The 26,631-nt window shown below is 39.4% G+C and overlaps 1 protein-coding gene and 1 pseudogene across 2 annotated transcripts; one reads left to right on the forward strand and one right to left on the reverse strand.

Moving 5' to 3' along the window:
* Positions 1-26,631, forward strand: LOC135783422 (uncharacterized). 2 transcript variants are annotated; one of them, XM_065294133.2, is made up of 12 exons: positions 1-2,534; positions 5,454-5,512; positions 5,700-5,735; positions 15,741-15,767; positions 15,884-15,922; positions 16,039-16,077; positions 16,194-16,232; positions 18,258-18,513; positions 18,610-18,749; positions 24,938-25,023; positions 25,554-25,647; positions 25,749-26,631. In XM_065294133.2, the coding sequence occupies exons 1-12, from the start codon at positions 2,425-2,427 to the stop codon at positions 25,760-25,762; spliced, it is 939 nt and encodes a 312-aa protein (XP_065150205.1). In that variant the 5' UTR covers positions 1-2,424; the 3' UTR covers positions 25,763-26,631. The 2 variants fall into 2 exon arrangements, with proteins under 2 accessions (XP_065150205.1, XP_073667854.1); XM_073811753.1 differs by having other exon boundaries at positions 25,579-25,647.
* LOC135784725 (5S ribosomal RNA) lies at positions 12,751-12,867 on the reverse strand (annotated as a pseudogene).

Genomic DNA, 26,631 nt, shown 5'->3' on the forward strand with positions numbered 1-26,631 from the left:
TATCCAGTATTATAACCAATTTCATATATAATCTCTAAGAATGATAAGAAATCTGTATTCTTTTATACTTCTTATACTGTTAAAGATATGTATTCTTTTAAATTCCTTATAATCTGTTATACTCCTAATATTACTTTCACTTAAAGTATTGTAATCACCGAGTTGGTAATATATGCATGGCAACTCTTAAATTGCATGTTTTAAAAATGAGAAGACACGTATGTGATTTTAGATTATTTTACTTAGAATAGAAAGATTAATGCTTGTATTAGATAGAACAAAGTAAAAGAGATACATTACACTCTGACGCATGATTTGCAGACCTGTCTCCGACGAAGAAAGCGGAGGAGAGCTCGGAGAAGAAAGACAAAGAAACTTTGTCGTATATATAAGAAGATGTTAGGGGCACTCCCCAGAAAATGTAAGATCAAAGAATCAGGGGCGTGCCGGGAGGTCTTGAACTTGACGTTGGAATTTGGCCTTGAGACTTTGTCTATAAATTGATGTTGCTGCAAAATTTATTCAGATCTGGACGCGTAATACTCAGCATCTCCGTTGTCTGACAGCCTGAAATCTTGTGTGCTCTAGACTTAATACTTTTTAGACTTTGTATTTTTGTTTTATTACACCAATTTGGTGTTTTTCTTTTCTTTTCTTTTTTTTAATTCGGCAAAACTTGTAATCGCAAACAACTAAAGTGTATTTATAAATTTTATAGAAGACAAGAAGAAGTTGGCTTTCGTGAGCTTAGCTCAAATAATCAACCAAGGGGAAGTCTTCTGACAATTATATGTGAGTATGATCTAATCTTAGAATATTACTTTATTTAAGGTAATGTGATTGGTATACTTAGGGAAATCATTTCAGATTTGACTATCCTTGCCTAACCCTGAATAGAAAGAATAGGCAAAAGGTAAAAATTTTCGTAACATAAAACAAGGGCCGGAGCACTACAGAGTTTAGGTCCAACCCTAATCAAACTTACCCACCAGTGATTTTCTAGTGATCATGAAGACCTTGATTAGCTTCCTCAGGTTTGTTTGATCAGGGTTGGAGCTAAACTATGCAGTGCTCCGGCCCTCCAGGGTAAGATTTGAATGGCCCTGCTATAGAACATGTAAACGAACATGTTAATCAGATTTCAATCTTAAGGGTGCATGTAAACTGTATCGGCGTAACCTTCAATCGGATTTAATTCAATCGGATTGACCAAAATTTGGTGCATGTAAACATAGCCAATGAGTTTTTGAATTTTAGGTACAGAGAAAAAATTTAAAAGTTTGTTTTTCTGTCAAATTTAACTCCAGAAAACTGTTTCTCATTTCCTTGTGTGTCTCTGCTTGATACAGAACATACAAGACTGGTGGATGATGTTACAATTAGCATGAAACTGTAAGCACTGTTTGTTTACACAATCAAGTCTAATGATGATATTTGGAGCATCAAACTAAAGAGAATGAAAAGATTTGAGCATTAATGACGCCCTAACTAAACTATAACTAAACTAGAGTCTCTAACCAACAACAAAGTATGGTGGTGGTGCTCGTCATTGCCTAATCCAGAAGGTGAAATACTACTGGTTTGTTTCACAATGTCCTCGTCTGTCCACAACTACAAACGTATAAAAACTATGTAATAGGACACTTTTTGGATGGGATAATTATAAGGGGAAACAGGAACCAAACACCAACAGACATATGATGAATACCATTACAAGCAGTTCAATAAATTCGCAGAATGACAGGATGATAAAGGAAAATCTGCTGCAGGTGATCTTGTGTCTGCTTACAGTAAATCGAGCGTTGGCATGATGTAATTGGTGAAGTGGTGGTGGTGATGTCAGCTAGTGAATGGCTAATAGCAGATCTTTGAAAACTCTCTTAGAAAGTTTGGTTAGATATAAATGATAAAGATGGTAAACAGTAAGCATAAAGTAGTTTAGGTTTATGCATAATATGTGATTTTATTTGCGTAGCTGAGTGCAGTCTTAAAATGACATATTTGTGGTTCTGTGACATCATCAGTGTCAGATTGAAACAATTTATTGAACAATAAATGATTTTTCATGGGATCAAAAAATAATTCTTCTTAGGCAAAGGACCTTTCATAGCATCTTTATTAAGCGTTTAGGTTGTGATTTAAGAGAAGATTCAGTGTGGAGTAGGAGGCAGGTTATTACTGACTATCTTTCCATCCAACTTGCAAATTAAATTAATGCAAAACATTGAAATAATTATATTCAGTTTTCTGGTGGTCAGTGACAGAGATGTCAGAGATGTCCCACCTGCAGCTGCTGAGACCCAACACATCTGTTCAACAAGAGTCCCTGTGCAAAATGATACTTGTTTTATATGCATTTATATGCTTTTCTGAATTCACCGACACGTTTTGCTTGACAAATGAGCATCATTACTTCTGCTTTACATGAAATTAAAATGGGATAGACAAGAGGAGAGAGATATTTACCTCTGGTCACAGATGAAGAACACAGAACAGTTCAGAAAGAAGAAGAAGAAAACAGCAAATATATCAAGGTATGTTTCATTCATTTCAACTTTTCAGTAGAGCTTTAAATTCAGTAAAATGTCATAATGTGATTTATTCAAATAATTTCATTCCTCTACAAGTTATTCCTCTGTTTTAATACAGCAATGTCTTTAATAAAATTATCATCAATAACTTCAGCAACCCAAGAATTAGCATTGTTATTATAAACTTTAGGCTTATTCATATTTTCTCCACAGTAAACTCTTCAAAACTACCACTAACAAAATATATAAATTAAATCAAAACTAGATTATATTTTATGCTTTTCCGTTTAGTCAGTCTTTGTCTGGAATTTACAGAAATCATCTTTTGTCTTTTTATCAAAAAGTTTCTTGAAATCTCATGCTGAGAATAAACACTATTAAAGTTCACATCTATTCTGGCTGACTTTATTCATTACTTAGTCCAAGTCTTTAAAAAAAAAAAAAAAGTAAATTACATCTTAGTTATTGAAATTTTGTAATAAAACAAATGTTTTCACAATTATAGTTTCATTAATAGTTTTTCAAAGTTCAATTCAATTCAATTCAATTTTATTTATATAGCGCTTTTCACAAAAGTCAATTGTTTCAAAGCAGCTTTACATAAATAGAAGCAGTGAAAAGCACAGAAAACGACAGATAGCACAACAAAATACATGAAAGCATGAGCAGTTAAATTTGCTGCGGCTATGACTCAATATTATAATTGCACGTATTACTAAAGCAACGTATAGAAGAGGAAGCTAGGTAAAGCCCAAAAAGGCTGCCTCCCCGGGGTGAAAAACCCCCTAGGAGAAAAAAAAACCCCGTGCTTTTATCCGAGGAAAAATAAGTCCTAGGAGGGAAAAACCCTTGGGAGAACGGAAATGGAGATTTAGCGGAGATTAAGCGGTTCTGCCGGTGATCGTTGGTCAGGTATCAGCTGGGCATAACGTTGAAGGACAGCCAGTAGATCAGAGGTGTGCCGACTTTCACATCTACCGGGACTGGGTCTGTTTGTCTCGTCCTCGGGTCGAGGACGAGACAGGGAGAGAAAAACAAAATCGTATTAGCGTAGCGGCCGTTCATATGTATTGAAGTGTCACACAGTGATGTGGTTTAACTCAGCTTAGTTCCAGACAGACTAAATATTGCGGCATAATTATGTTATCCATAGTTGAGGATTTAGCAAATTGGGGGCCCAATGCGAGGGTATATATGGTAAATAAGGGTCACCTTCCGATCTTTAAGAGAAAATGAAACCTGACGACCCGTTTGACTAAGGCCTAAAGCCCCACTGTCGTCGTTAATACAGGTTCAGTGGCAAACGGGTCTATATTGTATACCATTTACAGGACCAGGAGAAAACGCCAAAAACATCGCAACCCGACCATACGTGTTAACCCGTTTGACTAAGGCCGGAAGCCCCACTGTCGTCGTTAATGCAGGTTCAGTGGCAAACGGGTCTGTATGGCACACTATTCATAAGACTTACGATAGCGCCAAAATCGCAACCCGACCATACGTGACAACCCGTTTGACTAAGGCTGAGAGGCCCCACTGTCGTCGTTAATGCAGGTTCAGTGGCAAACGGGTCTGTATGGCATACTATTCGCAAGACACACGAAAGCGCGAAAAACGCAACCCGACCATACATACCAACCCGTTTGACTAAGGCTGGAGGCCCCACTGTCGTCGTTAATGCAGGTTCAGTGGCAAACGGGTCTGTATGGCATACTATTCATAAGACTTACGATAGCGCCAAAATCGCAACCCGACCATACGTGCCAACCCGTTTGACTAAGGCTGGAGGCCCCACTGTCATCGTTAATGCAGGTTCAGTGGCAAACGGGTCTGTATGGCATACTATTCACAAGACACACGAAAGCACCAAAATCGCAACCCGACCATACGTGCCAAACCGTTTGACTAAGGCCGGAAGCCCCACTGTCGTCGTTAATGCAGGTTCAGTGGCAAACGGGTCTGTATGGCATACTATTCATAAGACTTACGATAGCGCCAAAATCGCAACCCGACCATACGTGCCAACCCGTTTGACTAAGGCTGGAGGCCCCACTGTCATCGTTAATGCAGGTTCAGTGGCAAACGGGTCTGTATGGCATACTATTCACAAGACACACGAAAGCGCGAAAATCGCAACCCGACCATACATGCCAACCCGTTTGACTAAGGCTGGAGGCCCCACTGTCGTCGTTAATGCAGGTTCAGTGGCAAACGGGTCTGTATGGCATACTATTCACAAGACACACGAAAGCGCGAAAAACGCAACCCGACCATACATACCAACCCGTTTGACTAAGGCTGGAGGCCCCACTGTCGTCGTTAATGCAGGTTCAGTGGCAAACGGGTCTGTATGGCATACTATTCACAAGACACACGAAAGCACCAAAATCGCAACCCGACCATACGTGCCAAACCGTTTGACTAAGGCCGGAAGCCCCACTGTCGTCGTTAATGCAGGTTCAGTGGCAAACGGTGGCAAACTATTTAATGCAATTCATTTTAAGTGTTCATGCAGAAAAGGTTTTTATTTATTTATTTGGTTGGTCTGTGTTATGACCGTGAGTGCTTTGTTCCGTGAAAATAACTATTGCGAGTTAAGAACCTTTACTAGACAAATTATGCGAATGCTTTGTTGAAGAGAAAAGTTTTAAGTCTAGATTTAAAATGATTAAAAGTAGATTGGTCTGTGGGAAGCGGTTCCCAATTCGTCGGGTACGGCCTGATGGCGTAGTGACCGACTGAAAGGGAACTACAATTAAAACAGGATAAATATTGGAGGTCCATTCGAGAGAAATACCTCAGTACTTCTGTTAAATTTATATTTAATGAAGTAATAAAATCAAACAGATAAATGTTCTGAAGAGTTTCAGTCTAATTGTTAAATTGTCTATGTTTTGTTCATTTATATCTCGTGTGTATTAGGACTTCATCTGTTCATCTGTTCAACATGTGGATGTCTGGACTTCTCTTTGTACTTTTAGGTGAGTCAAAATCTGATTTGTGTTTATTTTGTCATTTCAAGCCAAATCTGTTTATTTATTAATGTAGTGATGTATTTAATTTAACATTGACTAAAGGTTTTCACAGAGATGTGCTGTATGTAAAATCACCTAGAGTCTAATAATGTCTTAAATGGTGAAAATGTCAGTTTTTGTTTCTGTATTTTAGGAATGGATGTTTGCTTTTCTAATTCAGGCTCCCCAGGTAAAAAAAGTAGTATACTTTAGTGTATTAAAATATGATTGAAGTACATGAAGTATAAAACAAGTATGCTTCTACTTGTGCTTTATTTAAAGAGTATTTAATATGTACTTTTTAAAAGTATACTTTTAGTGTATGCACAAAATGTACTTAAACACAACTATAATTTGCGCCTTTTTAAGTATATTTCCATATGAATTGCGATACAATGCAAAGTGTGCTTAATTGCTCATGAATCTTGATTTTCAGTAGTATATTTTAGTGCATTTGAAGTTTAAAAAAAGTTTTCAATTTTAGTATACTATTTACACTTGAAGAGTAGTCAAATAGATGTTAAGTTGAAGTTAATACATAATTAAATACACTTAACTATACGACTACACTTAATACACTTTTTTGGTTAGGGTTAGGGTAAGGCTTGTATTTTTTAAAGATAATTACTCACAAGAAAACTGCTAAGAATTGACTTGGCTCAAAGTTGCACTTAAAAAAGCATCTCAGTCGTTCACAACTAAATCTTAAGTGTCAGTCTTAGAGATGATTCACTTCGCTTACCACAAACAGGGATTTTTAGATGACAACATAGGTGCGGACCAATCACTGAATAGATTTCATTATTTAAGAATATTCTCAGATAAATTCACATTGTGAATTCCTAAGAGGAATTTACATTCAACACACATTTGACAAAAAGTATTTTTAGAGATTGAAACACTTTTCCACAATGTCTTAATTAAATATTTTAAATGGTGTGCTGTTAACTGACCTTCCTACAGTATATATATATATATATATATATATATATATATATATATATATATATATATATATATATATATATATATATATATATATAGCTTATGACGCTTTTCCATTGCATAGTACCCCACGGTTTGGTTTGGCTTAGGTCGGGTCAGCTCACCTCACTTTGGCGTGGTTAGCTTTTCCATCGAGTTAAGTATCACTTCGCAGTGGGAGGAATTATAGGCGTGTCGTTATATTTGTGCTGCCTACTGCTGTGACATCATACAAGTGAGCCACTGAGCCTCATTTAAGTTTAGGATGTTATAGCAGAGCACAGATGACAGCATATTTGCTCGAGACAGCACAAGCTAGCATGAAGTAAAGCTAATCTTTCACATTATAGCAATGACGCTGGTAGTGACGATTCTCTCAGACCAATCAGTGATCTACAGTGTTTTCGCGTCACATTTGGTATCAGGTCGGATCGCTTGGAACCTCAACCGAGGTATGAAAAAAGTATCGGGTACTACGTACTGCACCCAATGGAAAAGCTCCCAAAATAAGCTGACCCGACCCAAACTAAAACAAACCGTGGGGTACTATGCAATGGAAAAGCGGCATAAGTTCCCTTTTTGAAGGAACTTGCACTGCCTCGCCATAGTGAAGCTATGTGAAACGCTTAAGTGCTTCTGAATGTCTGTATAAAATTTAACCAATGGTGGGGCGTCACCAGCAGGGTGATGCAGGAAAGGCGACATGAAAACACCCTTGCTAGCTTTTTGCTATCTGTGTGTGTGTGTGTCTGAGTGTTTGAATAGCTTAACTGTGTAAATAAAAATAGCTTAACTTAGCTTAACCCTAACCCTTGAACAGAAAAGCAAAAGAAAAGTCACTGAAGGTTTTTGGGAGTGGAACTTGGAGACCTGCATCTGCTGAGATTGTATGGTGTCTTTGATCATGGGGCTATTGCATGTGCATCATTCTTTGACGAGGCACACAATCTTCACTGATGGGAGGGATTTGGGAGTCTGCATGTCAGTTTCTCCTACCCTGATTGGTTGCCAGTGCTTGTTTGACGAGTCAGACAATGTCCGCGTGCCTCGCGGTTCGACCCCCACCTCAACCCGTATACAGTATTGAAAGTATGAGGAGTTACATTTCATTTACATTTAAATGTAGACATTTAGCATACATTTTTGTCCAAAGCAACTTACAGCGTTTAGGAAACAATTAAAGTGATGTGTTATAGGGAGGCAATAGTACGAAAGGTGCTTATAACAAAATGCACAGGTCGACACACTGAATCCCTTACAAGAACCATAGTCCCGCCCCCGACCAGTGGGATTAACACTACAAATCAATACCCACCAAGTGTCATAAAAAAATGGTAAAGGGCTCATTATAGTTGTGTGCAGGTCCTACGGTGTAGCCGCGATGTCGTAGGTTCCATGTCAGTTTTCCTCGATACTTTTGCGTTGTTGTCCGTGTCGACATGCAAACACACGCACAGACCGCTGGTAGACAGTATCCATGTGTGTAACCCCAGTAGCAGCGCGACCATCAATAAAGAAGCAGCTTGGAAAGTTAATCCACAAACGAAGAAGAAACAGCAACTTGTTGTGTATGATTTGAGAAGACCAGCAATGATGGAAGTAAATATACTGCGACTTTTGTTGCAGTTTGAGAAATCACTCCTCAACTTAGCCCATCTTTGTTTTCACCGTCGCAAACGGAAATACATATGACACGTTTTTTTTTACCTGACGGGAGGGGTTCTGGTGGACCAATCACAGCGCTCGCGGTGCGCGTAGCACTGATGCGCTGTTAAAAATTTTGCGAGGTGCACGTCAGGCTACGCAGAGCTACGTACAGGGAATGGATAACCTAAGGTGTAGAGCTTACGCACGACTATAAATTGGGCTTAAGGGGAGACGGAGATAAGACTGTGTCAGCCGTCTCCCTGATGCCTGTCTGGGTTTCATATTACTCCCTTACTCGACACTCTCCTTCCCAGAAAGGGGTGTGGTCCTAGTCAAGATAATATCCTGAACTTCAAACTGAATGTCAGAATGGGAAAGAAAGGTGATTTAAGCAATTTTGAGCGTGGAATGGTTGTTGGTGCCGGAGGGGCCGGTCTGAGTATTTCACAATCTGCTCAGTTACTGGGATTTTCATGCACAACCATTTCTAGGGTTTTCAAAGAATGGTGTGAAAAGGGAAAAACTTCCAGTATGTGGCAGTCCTGAGGGCAAAAATGCCTTGTTGATGCTTGAGGTCAGAGGAGAATGGGCCGACTGATTCAAGCTGATAGAAGAGCAACTTTGACTGAAATAACCACTCTTTACAACCGAGGTATGCAACAAAGCATTTGTGAAGCCACAACACGCACAACCTTGAGGCGGATGGGCTACAACAGCAAAAGACCCCACCGGGTACCACTCATCTCCACTACAAATAGGAAAAAGAGACCACAATTTGCACGAGCTCACCTAAATTGGACAGTTGAAGTTGAAAATGTTGCCTGGTCAGATGAGTCTCGATTTCTGTTGAGACATTCAGATGGTAGAGTCAGAAATGGGTGTAAACAGAATGAGAACATGGATCCATCATGCCTTCTTACCACTGTGCAGGCTGGTGGTGGTGTAATGGTGTAGGGGATGTTTTCTTGGCACACTTTAGGCCCCTTAGTGCCAATTGGGCATCGTTTAAATGCCACGGCCTACCTGAGCATTGTTTCTGACCATGTCCATCCCTTTATGACCACCATGGACCCATCCTCTGATGGCTACTTCCAGCAGGATAATGCACAATGTCACAAAGCTCAAATCATTTCAAATTGGTTTCTTGAACATAACAATGAGTTCACTGTACTAAAATGGCCCCCACAGTCACCAGATCTCAACCCAATAGAGCATCTTTGGGATGTGGTGGAACAGGAGCTTCATGTCCTGGATGTGCATCCCACAAATCTCCATCAACTGCAAGTTGCTATCCTATCAATATGGGCCAACATTTCTAAAGAATGCTTTCAGCACTTTGTTGAATCAACGCCACGTAGTATTAAGGCAGTTCTGAAGGCGAATGAACACAGTATTAGTATGGTGTTCCTAATAATCCTTTAGGTGAGTGAATATATATATTTAACTGAAAATGGAGAAGAGAAAGAAATGTGGTTAATATCCCAAGTGATATATTCCACTATATATTCCAAAAATGAGCGGGAAGGTGATTTATTGCCCATTTGTGAAGGGAACACAAGGTGCTGCTCCTTTGCTGAATGTAAGGTTCTGGATGTGGTCTAGGAATATATGAAGGTATGAAAGTATGCAGTGCCAGTGAAAGTTCTGTAAGTGAGTATAAGCGACTTGTACATGATACTCGCTTCAATCGGTAGCCAGTGGAGAGAGATGAAGAGTGGCGTTACATGAGTCCTTTTGGGCTTCTGGAAGATGAGCCGAGCTGCGGCGTTCTGAACTAATTGGAGTGGTTTAATAGACCGTACAGGAAGGCCAGCAAGAAGAGCATTGCAGTAGTCCAGCATCGAGATTACAAGGGCCTGAATCAGAAGTTGTGCAGAGGTTGTAACCCTGCTAGTTTTACAATATTTGTTGACCAGCAGATAAGAAACTATATCATCCTGCTATTGGTGAGAGATTTTTTACAAAATGGCTGCAATCTCAACACCAGAGGCTCCCTTTCTTTTCTGATCTTTATTAATGGTATGCAAGTCATGGAAGAGACCATTCTTGCCCATATTTACACAAGAATGTCATCTAGCTTTTAAACATATATGTGGAGAATGTTTATGGAATGTTGCTATAAGTGGCTTCATCCCTGAAGCCTTCAATATTGCCAGCAAAAAAAAGCACTGACAAGAGTGGTGCAGGGCTACCGAAGGCTTGCCCCCCTAGGGAGAGCGGGATTTGCCGCTGTTTATGAGTTCCCACACCTCCCAGTGTCCTCTTGTGTTAGCTGTAAAGACTCTGCCTCTCGTAGTATGGAGTACAGTGAATCGAGAGGTTGGTTCCCTTGGTAAAATTTATGACAGCATGGGACAACATTCCAAACATATCTCAATGGGTGTTATGCACACATAATTTCGACTACTTCCCTAATTTTAGAGCGGAAGTGAAATCCCTTTTGCTCAAAAGTGCTATAGAGCAGGGGTAGGAAACATCTGTCCTGAAGTGCCGATGTCCTGCAGATTTTAGCTTCAACTCTGATAAAAACTTGCTTACATGTAGTTTTCAGGTGACTCTTTAGATCTTGATTAGTTGTTCAGGTGTGCTTGATCAGAGCTGGAGCTAAACTCTGCAGGACATCAGCACTTCAGGACCGACATTGCCGAACCCTGCTATAGAGAAAGTTACGCCAGCACACAGAGATGCTTTTACAGCAGGTACTTCATAGGGTAAAAGAAACACGATGGGCTGTGTCCAATTTTAGACCTCTAAACAGAACCGTCAATTCATAATGCTAACGGTCACTCACATTGTGTTACAAATCAGATTTGAGGACTGGTTTGTGCAATTGATTTAAGGGATGCCTCAAATATTTACTAAATGTGTAAATGCTGCCCTTGCACCATTGCTTTTGCATACTATTTTATACTGATGATTGGCTGATATTAAACCAGTCAGCACAGATGGCTGGGCAGCATAGAGATTTGTTTGTACATCTAAGACACCTAGGGTTGAGAGTGAACGTCATGAAAAGTATGTTAGTCCCAATGCAGGTGATCACATTTTGGGGGTAATATGGAACTCGACGACGATGCAGGCACAGATGTCTCCTGCTTGTGTCACATACATATTCCCAGAAGTGAACAGGATAAAACTAGACCAATCGCACACCATGAAACAATTCCAGAGATTGTTGGGGCTTCTGGTGGCCACAGCCAATATAATTATGCTCTGTATTTTGCACACGAGACACCTGCAGTGTTTTTTTTCCCCCGAGGGGCAACCCTTTTTGCATGTTCAGGGTTACGTGAGCATGTCTTCATGCCCTAAGAATATGGAAAGATGTCAGGTTTCTTTCTCAAGGCCTGAAGTTCTGTTGCCGCATTACATTAACGACAGACGCACCTCCTTTAGGCTTAGAATCGGTTATGGATAACCAAAGGGTCAAAAATATCCCATAAGTTAAAACGCCAGGGAAAGTATGCTTCTCCAGCACAGAGGACCTCTTTTCTGGGTGTAGAATGGATTTCAATGACAATGCAGTCTCGGTTGTCTCCTGCTTGTATAGAATCCATCCTTTAACCATGGGGTTCCCTGACTGGCAACCTGTTTTTCATTAACGAGGTCACATGCAAATGCTTTGTCCTTTAGTATTATGGAAGATAAATTTGCAGGCATTTTGGCCACCACCCTTTAAGGATATGAGCCAAATGAAGTTTAATTTACTCTGTTCAGTGTGAGCATTGGGCATGTATGTGGTCAGAACAGCTAAGTTGAGGAATTTATTTTTGGCTTGACTCGGAAAGGTTTCCTGGCCGCCGAGCAGACTTTGAGTTAATGTAAATTTGAGGCCATCTCATTTGCTATGCCAGCCAGAGCGTATTTGACTAGAGGTATAGCAACATCTAAAGCCCCTTGGGCAGGTGCTTCGGTCCAGGATATTTGTAATGAGGTAGGCTGGTCCTCACCGCTCACTTTTGTACAGTTTTATGAGTTGGATCACCTTTTCTACTCCTGGATCTTGGGAGTCGCCTTAGTTGTGCTTTTTACACATAAACAGAGTTGGGTATAACGCATTACTGTGTAACGCATTACTGTATTCTAATTACTTTTCCTGATAACGCAGTAATGTAACGCTTTACATTTTAAATTTATGTAATTTGATTACAGTTACCAATGACAATAAAAATACGTTATTAGCGTTACTATTATTATACCTTACATTTATATAACGCTTTTCTCAGTACTCAAAGCGCTTTACATATGATTGGGGGAATCTCCTCAACCACCACCAATGTGCAGCATCCACCTGGATGATGCGACGGCAGCCATATTGCGCCAGAACGCCCACCACACACCAGCTTATTAGTGGAGAGGAGACCGAGTGATATAGCCAATTAGTATGAGGGATGATTAGTAGGCCAATGGGCAAGTTTGGCCAGGATGCCGGGGCACACCCCTACTCTTTTCAAAGGACATCCTGGGATTTTTAATGACCACAGAGAGTCAGGACCTCGGTTTAATGTCTCATCCGAAAGACGGTGTTTTTTGACAGAATAGTGTCCCCATTAATAGTGTCTCACTAACACCACTACCAGCAGCAACCTGGTTTTCCCAGGTGGTCTCCCATCCAAGTACTGACCGGGCTCAGCCCTGCTTAGCTTCAGTGGGCAAGCTGTCTTGGGCTACAGGGTGATATGGCTGCTGGCAAATGAAGTGTTGAAATTTTAATAAAAATGTTTTTTAAAATGGCGTTTTGCACAGCAAAGTCTGTTAACAAACATGCATGCAGCGTCAGTAAACGAGCATGTGCTTTAATCACTCATCCGAGACGCATGCAAAAATGGATGCAGTGTGGTGGTTGATCCTTCAAGTGGAAATACAGACAATACCTGTCCAAAACCTTGTCACTTCAGAGTGGGCTTTCCGCGTTGACATCTGGTATGCCAGAAGCGATTGTACAGGTGTGTTTCTAAATCACTTACAATGTACAACAGGGGTGTCCAATACGTCGATCGCAAAGGCAATGCCGGTAGAACGCACATAAAGTAACTGCTGCTCCACGTGCAAAATTGGCATTATGGTCTTAGAGTAATTGTGAAACACGCAAGTCTTTTGAGTTGCTGTTCTTGCCTTCACGCAGGAGCTGATCCATGCGCACGGGGTGTGTGCATGCGCGCGCGAGAGAGCGAATGGGAGAGAGAGAGAGGGGCAGCGTAGAGCTGATTTACATGCTTTTAATACTGTTGTCATTTTCTAGTTTGTTTCACTAAACCGCATCTCCGCTATTTAAAGGAGTGCTCGACATGTATTTTTTTTAACTCCTCAAAAAGAATAGAGTTATGATGACAGCCCTTAAATCAATGTAAAGATATATGCAGTATAGTCCTAACAAGCATTTAAAGTTTATAAAAAATGAACTGTGTTTTTTAGCAGGTAGATCTTCACATATGTTTTATTTAAACGATTACCAAAACAACTTTTGATTGTAGTTATATTTAACGAACTAACATGAATATTAACATTATTTAACTTGACCAGAAAGCCCTCGCAATGACGTGTTAAAATTTTAATGTTTCTGTCTCCTCGAATGAATGTGCATAGATAGATAGATAGATAGATAGTAATGTTGTATGAATTTAATACATTGTACACAGACACATTTAAAAGTATTACAGTTTTTATTGTTAGGCAGGGTAAACTTAAGTTAAGTTGCAGTTTTCATACTTCTTGTAACATTTGTCAGTCAAAATTAAATTACTGAAAGAACTGTAGTTTTTTTTTTACGTTTGATGTTGTCAAAGTAACTTAAAAGTAAAGTAATTAGTAATTAGATCACTTTTTGCATGAAGTAATCAGTAATGTAATCAAATTGCAATTTTAAAGTAGTAATTAGTAATTTGTAATGGATTACTTTTTTTAAGTAACTTACCCAACACTGCACACAGACAGGCACTTGTAGTCTGACAGATTGGGTATATTGTTCCCATAGTGTCACTAGCTTATTTCTAGGCATATTTTTAGCTTGCGTTTTCAGGTCACCTTTTATACTTCCTGGCTTCCGGACCACCATTGGTTGAATTTGATATACACATTGAGATGTACTCACGCCTGCAGGCATTCCCACTATGGCGAAGCAGCATCTTGTTTCCTTCTCTGGGAACGAGGGATACGTACGTAACCCGAGATGATTTCATGATATAATCAGCCACCATGGATTCCAAAAGACAACCAAACTTGTGAGAGGAAGAAACACTATGACTCATCGTCAAACATTTCAAAGACATTCTTCCTCTAAAACATTTGCGCACATGTCTTTGTCTCTCCTCTGTGATATCACAAACCCTCACTGGCAACTCCTAATTGCACCAGAGACCTTTAGAGCAGTCTTAAATAACTGAGAGATATATCTGGCTTTGATAACTTCTTTTTATACTTAGGTTTAAAAGTAGGATTACCATATTTTCCAATATATAAGTCACACTTTTTTTTATAGTTTGAAGGGTCCTGGAACTTCTAGTCAAGTGCGACTTATACATCAAAATTTGTTCATTTGAACCAAGAGAAACCATTTCCGTCTACAGCCGCGATAGTCCGCTCTATGCGGCTCCTGTATTTATGTAATTCAATGGATTCAGTGATGCGGATTGACTTTGAGACCTTTTTGAACTTGATTTGGCTTATCTTGTTAATTTTGCCTATTCAGCCTCTCAGGTATGCTCTGTATGCTATTGTGTATGGTGTAAATACCTGTTAATGTTACTTTAACATGTACAGACATCTATTCAGCCTGCTGTTCTGTGCTATTGTTGCCTTTCCAGATAAAATGTCTGTTCTTCGGCTTGGATTTTGTGAAATCATTTTCTAAATAAATGCGACGTATAGTCCACTGCGACTTATATATGTTTTTCCTCTTCAAAACGTATTTTTGACTGATGCGACTTAAACTCCTGAGCATATAGTCCGGAAAATACTCCGGACTTATAGTCCGGAAAATATGGTAAATTACATGAATTCTCAGCAATTAAGACTAAAATCGTACTTTGAGAAGCTTGATAAATACAGGCCCCTATTCACAGGAAAAAGCATTTAAATGTGTCATTTTGATGATCAAAGATGAGATGTGAGAGTTAAAATTACCAAAAACAAGGGACTTTAAATAGTGTGAATCTGCTCTGTCATGCAATGTAAAGACATCTTTAAACAGTACAAAATGTTTAACTAAAAATACTAAAATGAACTAAATCACCATCATCAGCATCATCATTAATGCTTTCTAGCTGATAACAAATACTAAACAGAAGTGCAGAACATCTTAAAGAAAGTCACTTACTGTAATGTCTTTGCCCATGGAGAAGTGGAAAAATGTGGTAAATTCATTTCAGTTTAAAGTGTCCTTTAAAGAGTAGAGATGTAAATGACTGATTGTGAACAAAGACTTCTTCTTGATCAAGCCTAATCTCTTCAGTTTAAAACTACAACAATTCTGTATAAGAAAATGTCATATTTCAAAGTTTTATAGTTCTGTTCAATTTGTGTCCTTTCAAGTGTAAAAGTGTCAATTACTGATTGTGTACTTTAGGATCTAATTCCCAATCAACCACTCGAGGTAAAAACTACAACATTCCTGTATGAAGATCATTAATATTTCATAGTTTTATAGTTTCATATATTTAAAGTGTCTATTAAAGAGTAAAGATGTCAATTACTGATTGTGTACTTTAGGAACTACTGTTAATTCCCCATCAACCCCATCCACTCGAGGTAAAAACTACAACATTCCTGTATGAAGATCATTAATATTTCATAGTTTAATAGTTTCATATATTTCAAGTGAATATTACAAAGTAAAGATGTCAATTATTGATTGTGTATTTTAGGAACTAATGTTAATTCCCAATCAAGCCCATCCACTCCAGGTAAAAACTACAACATTCCTGTATGAAGATCATTAATATTTCATAGTTTAATAGTTTCATATATTTCAAGTGTCTATTACAAAGTAAAGATGTCAATTACTGATTGTGTATTTTAGGAACTAATGTTAATTCCCAATCAAGCCCATCCACTCAAGGTAAAAACTACAAGAATTCTGTATAAGAACCTTAAATATTTCAAAGTTTTATAGTTCTGTTCATTTTTAAGTGCCCATTAAAGATGCCAATTATTGGTTGTGTAACTAGCCTTGCACAAATTAATCAAGTGTGTGTGGAAGTAACTCTTTGTCATTTGTCTACCTCAGAAACAAGCAGTTCTCTCATACACTGTAAAAAATAATTCAGTGGCTTTGTAAATATCACTAAAATAAATGATTAAAATAACTTAATAAAATCTCTTTATGTAACTAAGTTGATTTTTTGAGTTGGACAAACCAAAATAAATGACTAAAAAATAAACAGATATTTTTGTGTAAAATGTACAGATATTATTTAGTTGTATACATCAAATAAAAGAGGTTAACTATGATTTACTCAATATTTTTGGTGAAACCTTTGTTACATTGTATTATTTCAGTAAATGTAGTCAAAAAAATAAGTTAATCAGATGTTCATTTAAAAATCACAAAGCCAACGGTTTTTTAATCAGCAGTAGAAGAAACTGCGCCTCTTGCAGGAAGACAAACAACCTCAAAACTCCTCAAAAATCCTGGTAAGTGTTGAGTTTATTAATATTAACACTTGTTTTTAATGAAATATTTGATGTGTCCTTCCGTAAACAACTTAAGGTGTATTTATCTGAATACTTTCGGAGCCATACCGTAAACTGGGTGCAATAACAGCTTTCAGTGCACATACTGCAAGATTAATCATTAATATCTTTATTTTACGTATTTGTTCAGGTCACCAAAGTATTAATACAGCTGTGCTACTTGATATGTGTGTAAAATAATCATTTCTGATCGTTTTATTACTGCATAATGCGGTTGTAGACAAACACGTGTAAATCTGTAGTGGCTGATAGTTAGGCGATCCGAAATCCGGACCTCATTTTCGCTCCACCCGGACTTATTTGACCTTTCATATGAAAGCGGAACAACACAACAGAGCTTTACAGAGCTCACGCGCTTATATACATTTATATTAATTATCTCTCGACTCCATACGCTTATGCTTTATTTTCCTTTTTTGTGTTAAGCGTGTGGCACACCAGTCGAGAAGCGCCTCGTCTCGACAACTCACAGTTTCTGACACCGCACCGGACGTTCGCATTAAATAGCGCGAGTTTAGTCAGACAAAGTTTACCTCCAGATGTAAAATATGCATTCGCAGCCTATTTTATTCGTGATTTGAGACAAATGTGTTATTTTAATGTTAAACTAAGTGGCGCTCTGTGGCAGCGTCCAGAGTCACAGCGGACAGTCGTTTAAATAAAGTTATCTTTGTTGCAGGTGCTGGTGGTCCACGTGTCTTGGTTCAAGAGGTGTTGATTCTGCATGCTGTGAATTTGAGAGACCTCTCAGAGTTTATTCAGCTGATTGTTTTTGTAACATGTACAATGTTTGCTATTTTCAATAAAATAACGTGTACAAATTGCTTTGTTTATCATTGATAATTGATGGTTCAGTATGAAATAAATGTATAACATTAAGTAAATAAAAATAATTTATTTTAGTTAAATAATATTCACAAAATTGTCAGCTACATCTAAGAAACATTTTTAATGATATCAACTCAATTTTTTTAATAGACTTCACTAGGATTTTTTATTGATATGCTTTTATATTTTTGATTTCCTCAACTCAATTTAATTTGTAATAGGAAATTAATGTAATTATTGAAATCTTCTCGATTTCATAGCTTTCAAATTTACAAATTTTTTTTAAGTGTAAAAATGCTTCACCAAAAATATTGAGTAGATAATAGTAATAGTTTTTACAGTGTACAAACCCCGGTCCACGTCCTGTATTAGATGCTTTTGTTCTTCACAGTTTTATTGCCTCATCTCTATTTCCTAGTGGTGTTTACTGGTTTACAAACTCCAAATGAATCCTTAAATCCCTGATCAAATCAAATGAATTGTGCTAACAGGATAAAAAAAGTTAGAAGAGCCTGCTTGTGCTTATAAATTCTCAATTAATCTTTTCTTAAACCTTTTATAGATAATTTGGCATTACGAGGACAGGCTATACAATCATCCACATATAGGGTAGCAGCAAATGCCATTGACTCTTTACCTTACACCTGCATCCGTACGCTCCAATCTGATAACCCCTGGTGGAGAGTGGATCTTCTGCATTCGTACATCATCTCTCGAGTCGTCATCACTAACAGAAAAGACTGCTGTGGGGGTCGACTAAGTGGAGCAGAAATTCATATTGGAAACTCTTTGGAAAACGACGGCAACAATAATCCAAGGTTAAATTATTGATGCAAGTTTCTGTTGCTCCATGAAAACATATGAGAGAAAACTGTCAATTTTGCATGGGGTTATAAAAATTTGTTTTCTCTTAGATGTGCTGTGCTGAATGATATTCCACTGGGTCAATCTCTGTCTGTGTCCTGTGACAATATGGAGGGACAATATGTGAATCTCATTATACCTGGAAGTTCAAAAGTCCTCTCAATCTGTGAAGTGGAGGTGTATGAGAAAGGTACTACAGTAAAAACATAGAACTGAACTCAATTGATCAAGTACACTCGTTTCCTTAATTTAATTGAGTAATGACTCTGTTCTTCAGCTCAAATTAAGACTTGCAGAAGAAAAAATAGTGTTTCAGCCACAGCTGCCTAGCACTTCCCTGTGCCATCCAGCGATTATAAGGGCAAATTGAACAATTTACCTCTTAAAAAGCATAGCAGCATTGTAAAAATGCTGCATTGTCACACCTGTTGGAGCAGCTGGTGTAGTGGGCAGTGCTCCGAAACGTAACGCAGACACACTTTGGCAACCCAAGTTCGAGTCTCGGCTCGGTGCCCTTTGCTGGTCCCCTAGAAGAAGCTGCGGTATTACATAAGTGCGTTTCTGAATCACCTTAACAGGCTCTCGGTCGAACCCCCTGCTTGCACAGTGGTCATCTGCTCTGCTTTTGTAATTCTTTTCTCCATAGCGGCTGCTAAGAGCAACATAATGCAAGTAAACCATATATTGATAGGTAGCACGTTATTCGTGTAAACCTGGTTTACTGAGACAATGAGAACATGCATTGTGTAGCTGCCCGTGCTACAATGCTAATGTAGCATCCCATATCCAGTGGGCTTCAGTCGAAAGAATGTGGTGATATGGCATTTCAGCAAGACTTTGCCCATTCTGGTGGACTAAAAAGCCATTTGTCTGTGCAAGTGCACAGATGTTAACAAGTCTGCATTCAGTATTCTGTCACGGATTTGCCAGGTCCTTCCACACACACCCCTCATCATCACAGATCACAATCACCAGAGTACTAATCAGCTTCACCTGTCACCTCTCATCAAGCCTTCCCTTTATATATCACTCACAAACACACAGTCATCGTCCGGTCTCGTCACAACAACATTATGTCTTTGTGATTACCAGACTCACTAACATCTATATCTTTGCAGAACTTCTCCTGAGTCCCTAAATCATCGTCATCATCCTCTTACGGATTATCTCTTCCCCAGTGTTGCTGTGTGTTCTGTGATTCCCCTCTGAAGACCAACAACATTCATCTCTACTCTGCATATTTCTATTATTCAATAAACTCTGTTACATTTTATATAATTCTGTCTCCGTAGTCTTCTGTCAGTGACAGGAGACCGGACCATACAAACTAACACCATGTCTCAACAGGATGCTTTCCAGAACCTGGTGGATACATTACGCAACGAACTACTACAGACACACCAGACCACTGTTACTCCTCAGGCTACCGTAAATACAGTTCCCATGGCCCATCCAAGCCCATATTCTGGTGAAGCGAGTGAGTGCAAAGGATTTCTATTACAAAGGGAACTTATCTTTGAGATGCTACCTAACCGTTTCCCTACAGATAGCAGTAAGATCGCTTTCATCATGTCTCTACTTACCGGAAAAGCGTTACACTGGGCAGTCTCCATCCGAGAACAAAATGGATCCGTTCTCCAATCCTACCAAGCCTTTAGTGAACACTTTCGTGAAGTCTTTGGATTTCCGATAGGTGACAACTCCATTTGTGATGAACTGTACAATATAAAACAAGGTAACGATTCGGCAGCAGAGTTTTCATTACGTTTTCGCACACTAGCGGCAGCTAGTGGTTGGGATGAACGAGCCCTCATCACTACTTATCGTAATGGATTAAAAGCTAATCTTCGACTACAACTAGCTGCGTTTGATGACAATATTGGTCTAGAACGATTAATTCAAAGAGCGATCAGAACTGAAAATCGCATGCTTGCCTGTAATCCCTCTCAATTTGCACTCCACCGCTCACCAGAACCGTCCCCTCCAGGACCAGAACCCATGCAGTTGGATTCCACCCGCATCCCACTGTCAGAGAGACAACGTCGGATTATAGAAGGGTTGTGCTTATACTGTGCAAATAAAGGACATCTCATCTATGATTGTCCCATCCGTCCACCTCGGGTGTTGGTGAGTACTGTCCAACCAGAAAAGCATATTTATACACCTCTTACCACAAAGGTGAAATTATCCTATCGTAACGTCTCCATTATAGTATCTGCACTCCTTGATTCAGGGTCGGCTGGGAACTTCATCTCTTCCCAGCTATGTAGACAGTACCACATCAAGAAGGAATTCATCGAGCAAAAATTAAAGTTGCAGTCAATCACCGGAAAATCTCTCAACCGCTCTGATATCCGTCAACGATCTGGAGAAATCACTCTGACAGTGGGAATCTTACATCAGGAAAGGATAAAATTTCTGGTCTTGGAGAATTCCACCGCGGATGTGATTCTTGGACGCCCATGGTTGATGGAACACCATCCGGAGCTCTCTTGGGATACAGGAGAAATTAAACGCTGGAGCAATCAATGTTTCCCAAGATGTTTCCCAAATCTTCCAAAACCTCTTCATCCTCGTGAAAAACTCCAGGTATGCATTCCATTGAAAGTCCTAACGAAAATGTTTCTGTATCCATCCCTTCAGAATACAAAGAATTTGGAGAATTTTGTCCCAAGAGAGCATCCAAACTACCACCTCACCGGCCATGGGACTGTGCGATTGACCTCCTCCCGGGTGAACCAGTACCAAAAGGTAAAATTTATTCATTATCCATACCAGAACAGGAAGCCATGGAAAAATACATTACGGAGGCTTTAGAACAAGGGTACATACAACCGTCCAACTCCCCTGCTGCTTCTCCATTCTTCTTTGTCACCAAGAAGGACGGCGGTCTCCGACCCTGTATTGACTATCGTGGCCTAAACAACATCACTCGGAAATTTCGCTACCCTCTTCCTCTCGTCCCTACGGCACTAGAACAGCTCCGAGGGGCAACCGTTTTCACCAAACTCGATCTCAGAAGTGCCTATAATCTGATCAGAATCCGAGCCGGTGATGAATGGAAGACCGCTTTTGTGACCCCTACTGGTCACTGGGAATACTTAGTGATGCCATATGGCCTAGTAAACGCTCCCTCTGTGTTTCAAGACTTCATGCATACAATTTTTAGTGATATTCTTCATCGGTTCGTAATTGTCTATATTGATGATATTCTGATCTATTCCAGTGACCCCAGAACTCATGTACAACATGTCAAGGAGGTACTACAGAGACTTCGCCAACACTCACTCTTCGTCAAAGCAGAGAAATGCGAATTCCATCAACCACAGATACAATTCCTGGGATATAATGTCTCATCTAACGGAGTGAGTATGGACGAGGGAAAGGTAGCAGCAATTAAAACCTGGCCTCAACCCAAGACAGTAAAAGAATTGCAGAGATTTCTGGGCTTTGCAAACTTTTACCGTAGGTTTATAAAGAATTTCAGCCAGATTGTGACTCCTCTGACATCTGCCCTAAAAGGTAAACCAAAGTTTCTGTCTTGGAATGAAGATACTGCTAACGCTTTCCAATTTCTGAAGAAAACCTTTTGTGAAGCACCCGTTCTAGTTCACCCAAACCCTAACAAACCTTTCATTGTAGAGGTGGATGCATCCTCAACAGGTGTCGGAGCCGTCCTGTCTCAGCAGCAGGGGAAAACATCTGATGTTCGTCCTTGTGCTTACTATTCTCACAAGTTCAGCCCGGCGGAGAAGAATTATGACATTGGTGATCGGGAACTGTTGGCCATCAAGCTGGCCTTAGAAGAGTGCCGTCATTGGCTTGAAGGTGCCCGTCACCCATTCACAGTGTTGACAGATTAGAAGAATCTTCAGTATCTTCGCGAGGCAAAAAGATTGAATCCAAGACAAGCAAGGTGGGCTCTCTTCTTCACTCGTTTCCATTTCATCATTTCCTATCGTCCAGGTACAAAAAACTGTAAGGCCGATGCATTGTCCAGGATGTTTATAGCGGATGAAGATCTCTCTCCTCCAGAAACCATTCTTCCTGAAAAAATCTTTGTGTGTCCCATCAATTGGAGTCAGGAAGATGAGATTCCCGAGACCACCAATGTCCCGCCGGGTTGTCCTCCAGGAATGAAGTATGTGCCCTTGCAACATCGGACACCTCTCATCACCAAAGCTCACAACTCCGTAGGTACTGGTCATCCGGGCGCCCAACAAACCCTCTTGCTGCTAAAACATCGCTTCTGGTGGTCTAATATGGCAGAAGACATCAGAAGGTTCGTGAGGGGGTGTAAGGAATGTGCTATGGCCAAAACTCCAAGGCATCTACCCCATGGAAAATTACGTCCTCTTCCTGTCCCTCGTCGCCCATGGTCACATGTAGGTGTTGATTTCGCCACCAATTCCTCCATCTCAAGGTAATACCTGTATTTTTGTGGTGGTAGATCGCTTTTCAAAAATGCTACGGCTAATACCTCTCAAAGGGTTACCTACAGCAATGGAATCTGCAGAACTCCTTTTCCAGCATGTGTTCAGATATTTTGGCATCCCAGAAGACATCGTCTCAGACAGAGGACCTCAATTTATATCTCGGGTCTGGAAAGAATTCTTCAAGCTGTTAGAGATAACTGTGAGTCTCTCCTCAGGTTATCACCCCCAAACGAATGGTCAAACGGAACGCAAAATTCAGGAAGTGGGTCGCTTCCTCCGAACCTTCTGCCATAACCACCAGGACTCTTGGAGCCAGTTTCTACCCTGGGCCGAGTATGCACAAAATTCCCTACACCAGCATGCTACGGGTCTTACACCATTCCAGTGTGTACTCGGTTACCAACCACCCATGTTCCCCTGGACTGGAGAACCCTGCGACGTACCATCACTGCAGCACTGGTTACAAGAGAGCGAGAGGGTCTGGGACTCAGCTCATCATCACCTCCAATCCGCCATCCGCCGTCATCAACAGCATGCAGACACCAGAAGGGCCCCTACACCGAACTTTCAAGTTGGTGACAAGGTTTGGTTATCCACGCAAAACATCCGTCTCAGGTTACCCTGCAAAAAGCTGAGTCCCAGGTACATTGGCCCCTTTACCATCATCAAGGAGGTCAATCCGGTAGCCTTTCAACTCCGTCTCCCAGCACACTACCGTATTCACCCTGTTTTCAATGTTTCTCAATTGAAACCATTTCACTCACCTGTCACTTCTGTTCCTCCCACAGGACCTGGTGAAGAAGCCCCCCCTCTTGATGAAGATGAGACCATCTATACCGTCAGGCAGCTCTTGGACTCCAGACGACGAGGTGGGCGGCTTGAATACCTGGTGGACTGGGAGGGATATGGACCAGAAGAAAGATCCTGGGTTCCTCGTGATGACATTCTTGACCCAGAACTCCTCAGTGATTACCATCAAGCACATCCAGACAAACCTGCTCCCAGACCCAGAGGCCGTCCTCCTCGGCGTCCTAGAGCTCAAGGGTCCTCAGGAGCAGACCCTCAGGGGGGGGTACTGTCACGGATTTGCCAGGTCCTTCCACACACACCCCTCATCATCACAGATCACAATCACCAGAGTACTAATCAGCTGCACCTGTCACCTCTCATCAAGCCTTCCCTTTATATATCACTCACAAACACACAGTCATCGTCCGGTCTCGTCACAACAACATTATGTCCTTGTGATTACCAGACTCACTAACATCTATATCTTTGCAGAACTTCTCCTGAGTCCCTTCATCATTGCCATCATCCTCTTACGGATTATCTCTTCCCCAGTGTGTCTGTGTGTTCTGTGATTCCCCTCTGAAGACCAACAACATTCATCTCTACTCTGCATATTTCTATTATTCAATAAACTCTGTTACATTTTATATAATTCTGTCTCCGTAGTCTTCTGTCAGTGACATATTCAGAGATAAAGAGTTTTCCCCATAGGATGAGCACCTGACACAATGCTCATTATCATTTTCTCAGGAAACTTTGGATTCATGAGTAACCTACAGAACTGCCAGCGTGAAGATTTTCCAGAAGCTCCGCTTGCAGCGTTTTGGTGTTCATACCGGGGTTTTGTTTGTTCGTGTGGACGGAGAGATTTATTTTTTAAACGAAGGAGAGTATTTTATAGTTTATAAAAATACCTGTTCACCTGTGGACTAGGCTTTAAATATAACATTTTAATATTGTGTTTATACTGCACTTTACCTAGAGCAGCTCTGCAAAGGTCCTAAAGATGGAGGAACAGCAAAATGTCACATGACTGAAACCCATAAATATTCTTGTCTTTGTCATTCATTTGGTGTTTTTTATTTTCTAATGTATTTTGGTTAAGCTTGGAAAGATTTTTAAAAAGTCTGTGCTCACATGTTTGTGTTTTCAGACTTGAGGAAAACCTTTGTGATGATGCAATTTGTCTCCAGTGTGAATATGACTGATCCAGCTGTCAGTAACACGATTCTTAATCAGGTTAGAAACAAAAACTCTTTCACAAACCTTCCATAAGTAAATAAATAAATAGCATGTGATAAAAGGTCAAGTTACTTAAATATTCTGTTGAGTTCATAACCCCTTGCAAAATCTGCAAATTCTCAGGACAGCAAACAAACAAACAAACAAACACAAAACGAAGTTTCATAGACTCAGACATGAGGGGATGTAAACTTTTGAACTATGTTTTTTTTTTAATGCGGTTATTATTCTGTACTTATGTTAGCATTATAGCTTATTCAGGACACTACTAAATTAAAAACTTTTCATTCAAAACTTCAAATGTTCTTTGCTAAATACTTAGATTTTGCAGATTTTATAGAGAGTATGTAAACTTATGAGCACAACTATATATTTTGCCATAAACTTTAAAATTATTACATTTTATGTTTACTGCTGCCCATTTATTAACTCTTTCGTGTAAAAGGGACAAATAAATAAAAACACTAATAGTATCTTTGGACACATGTATGCATGTCTACATTTGAACACTAATGTTTTTATTTTAGCTAAATACCACTTTGACTTCTAAAGGACTCTCAGATTTTACACTGACCTGGACAAAACTCCCTCAGAAAGTCAAACCGAAGATTAAACTGGATGGTAAATATGTTTACACAACACAACAACAATTATAAACCTTTTTAAAATACTTATTACATGAAATAAAAGTGTATTTAAGTGTCTTTTTGTTTTATTCACAGGCCCATGTGTTTAAGAACCTAAATAATCCTAAATAAACAAACAATCTTTGATGAAAAAGACTTAGTTTAGTTAAAATTATATTTGTTAGTTAGTTAGTTTCCTATTTTAATTTAGTTAAAGTTTTATTTGTTTGTTTATTTTAGTTATTGGTAACTGATTGGTGTGATTATTTATTTTTCTTTCATTGCCTTCCTCATCATATTAAATTATTTGTAGTTTATTAATGATTATGGATTTGTGATACAGTTACACCGACATCTTTGGTCTTCTTCAGAATGTCATGGAGCTGATGAAGACATAATGTCAATAAAATAAGTTAAATGTACATCTGCATTTAGTTCATGAACTATATTATTTGGTTGAAGAACTATTAATATATTTTGAGCATTACTATTTATTAATTACTGTTTATTGTTGTTGCTGTTTTATAAAAGCAATAAACCACTGTGCATTACTGTGATCTGTGACTTTATCATGGCCAAGTACTCAAAATCTCTCTAATACATGGCCCTTTGCTTTAACTTTTGCTTTGCTTATCAAAAATTATGTAAATAAGTGATCCAATGTAATATACATACATTTATAGTGAGGATTTGACAAAGTGAATTCACATTTTCTTTTTTACCAAAATTATATTTGGGACATCCAAATTCCTTCAAAAGTCAGAAATAAATCAAGGGTAACATTCAACCATTAAAACTTATTTATATAAAGGAAGGGAAAAAACACTAGTGTGTACCTTCTCTGGAGCTGTTCCAGAACTGACACGATTTGCTGACACTGTAGCTGTCTTTAAGACTCGGCTAAAAACCCATCTCTTTCGCCATTACCTCACTCCCTAATATAGGACTTACTATCTTTCTCTATTTACCTTTCTCTTTA

Source organism: Paramisgurnus dabryanus, chromosome 2 (assembly GCF_030506205.2).
Source record: "Paramisgurnus dabryanus chromosome 2, PD_genome_1.1, whole genome shotgun sequence".
NCBI classification, from domain to species: domain Eukaryota; kingdom Metazoa; phylum Chordata; class Actinopteri; order Cypriniformes; family Cobitidae; genus Paramisgurnus; species Paramisgurnus dabryanus.

What these genes read in the sequence shown, in the direction of transcription:
- LOC135783422 (XM_065294133.2), top strand. Translation starts at nt 2,425, where the DNA reads ATGAAATTAAAATGGGATAGACAAGAGGAGAGAGATATTTACCTCTGG. An exon ending in TTCCCAATCAACCACTCGAG is followed by an intron (nt 15,768 to 15,883) that starts GTAAAAACTACA and finishes TGTGTACTTTAG; the next exon opens with GAACTACTGTTAATTCCCCA. An exon ending in ATCAACCCCATCCACTCGAG is followed by an intron (nt 15,923 to 16,038) that starts GTAAAAACTACA and finishes TGTGTATTTTAG; the next exon opens with GAACTAATGTTAATTCCCAA.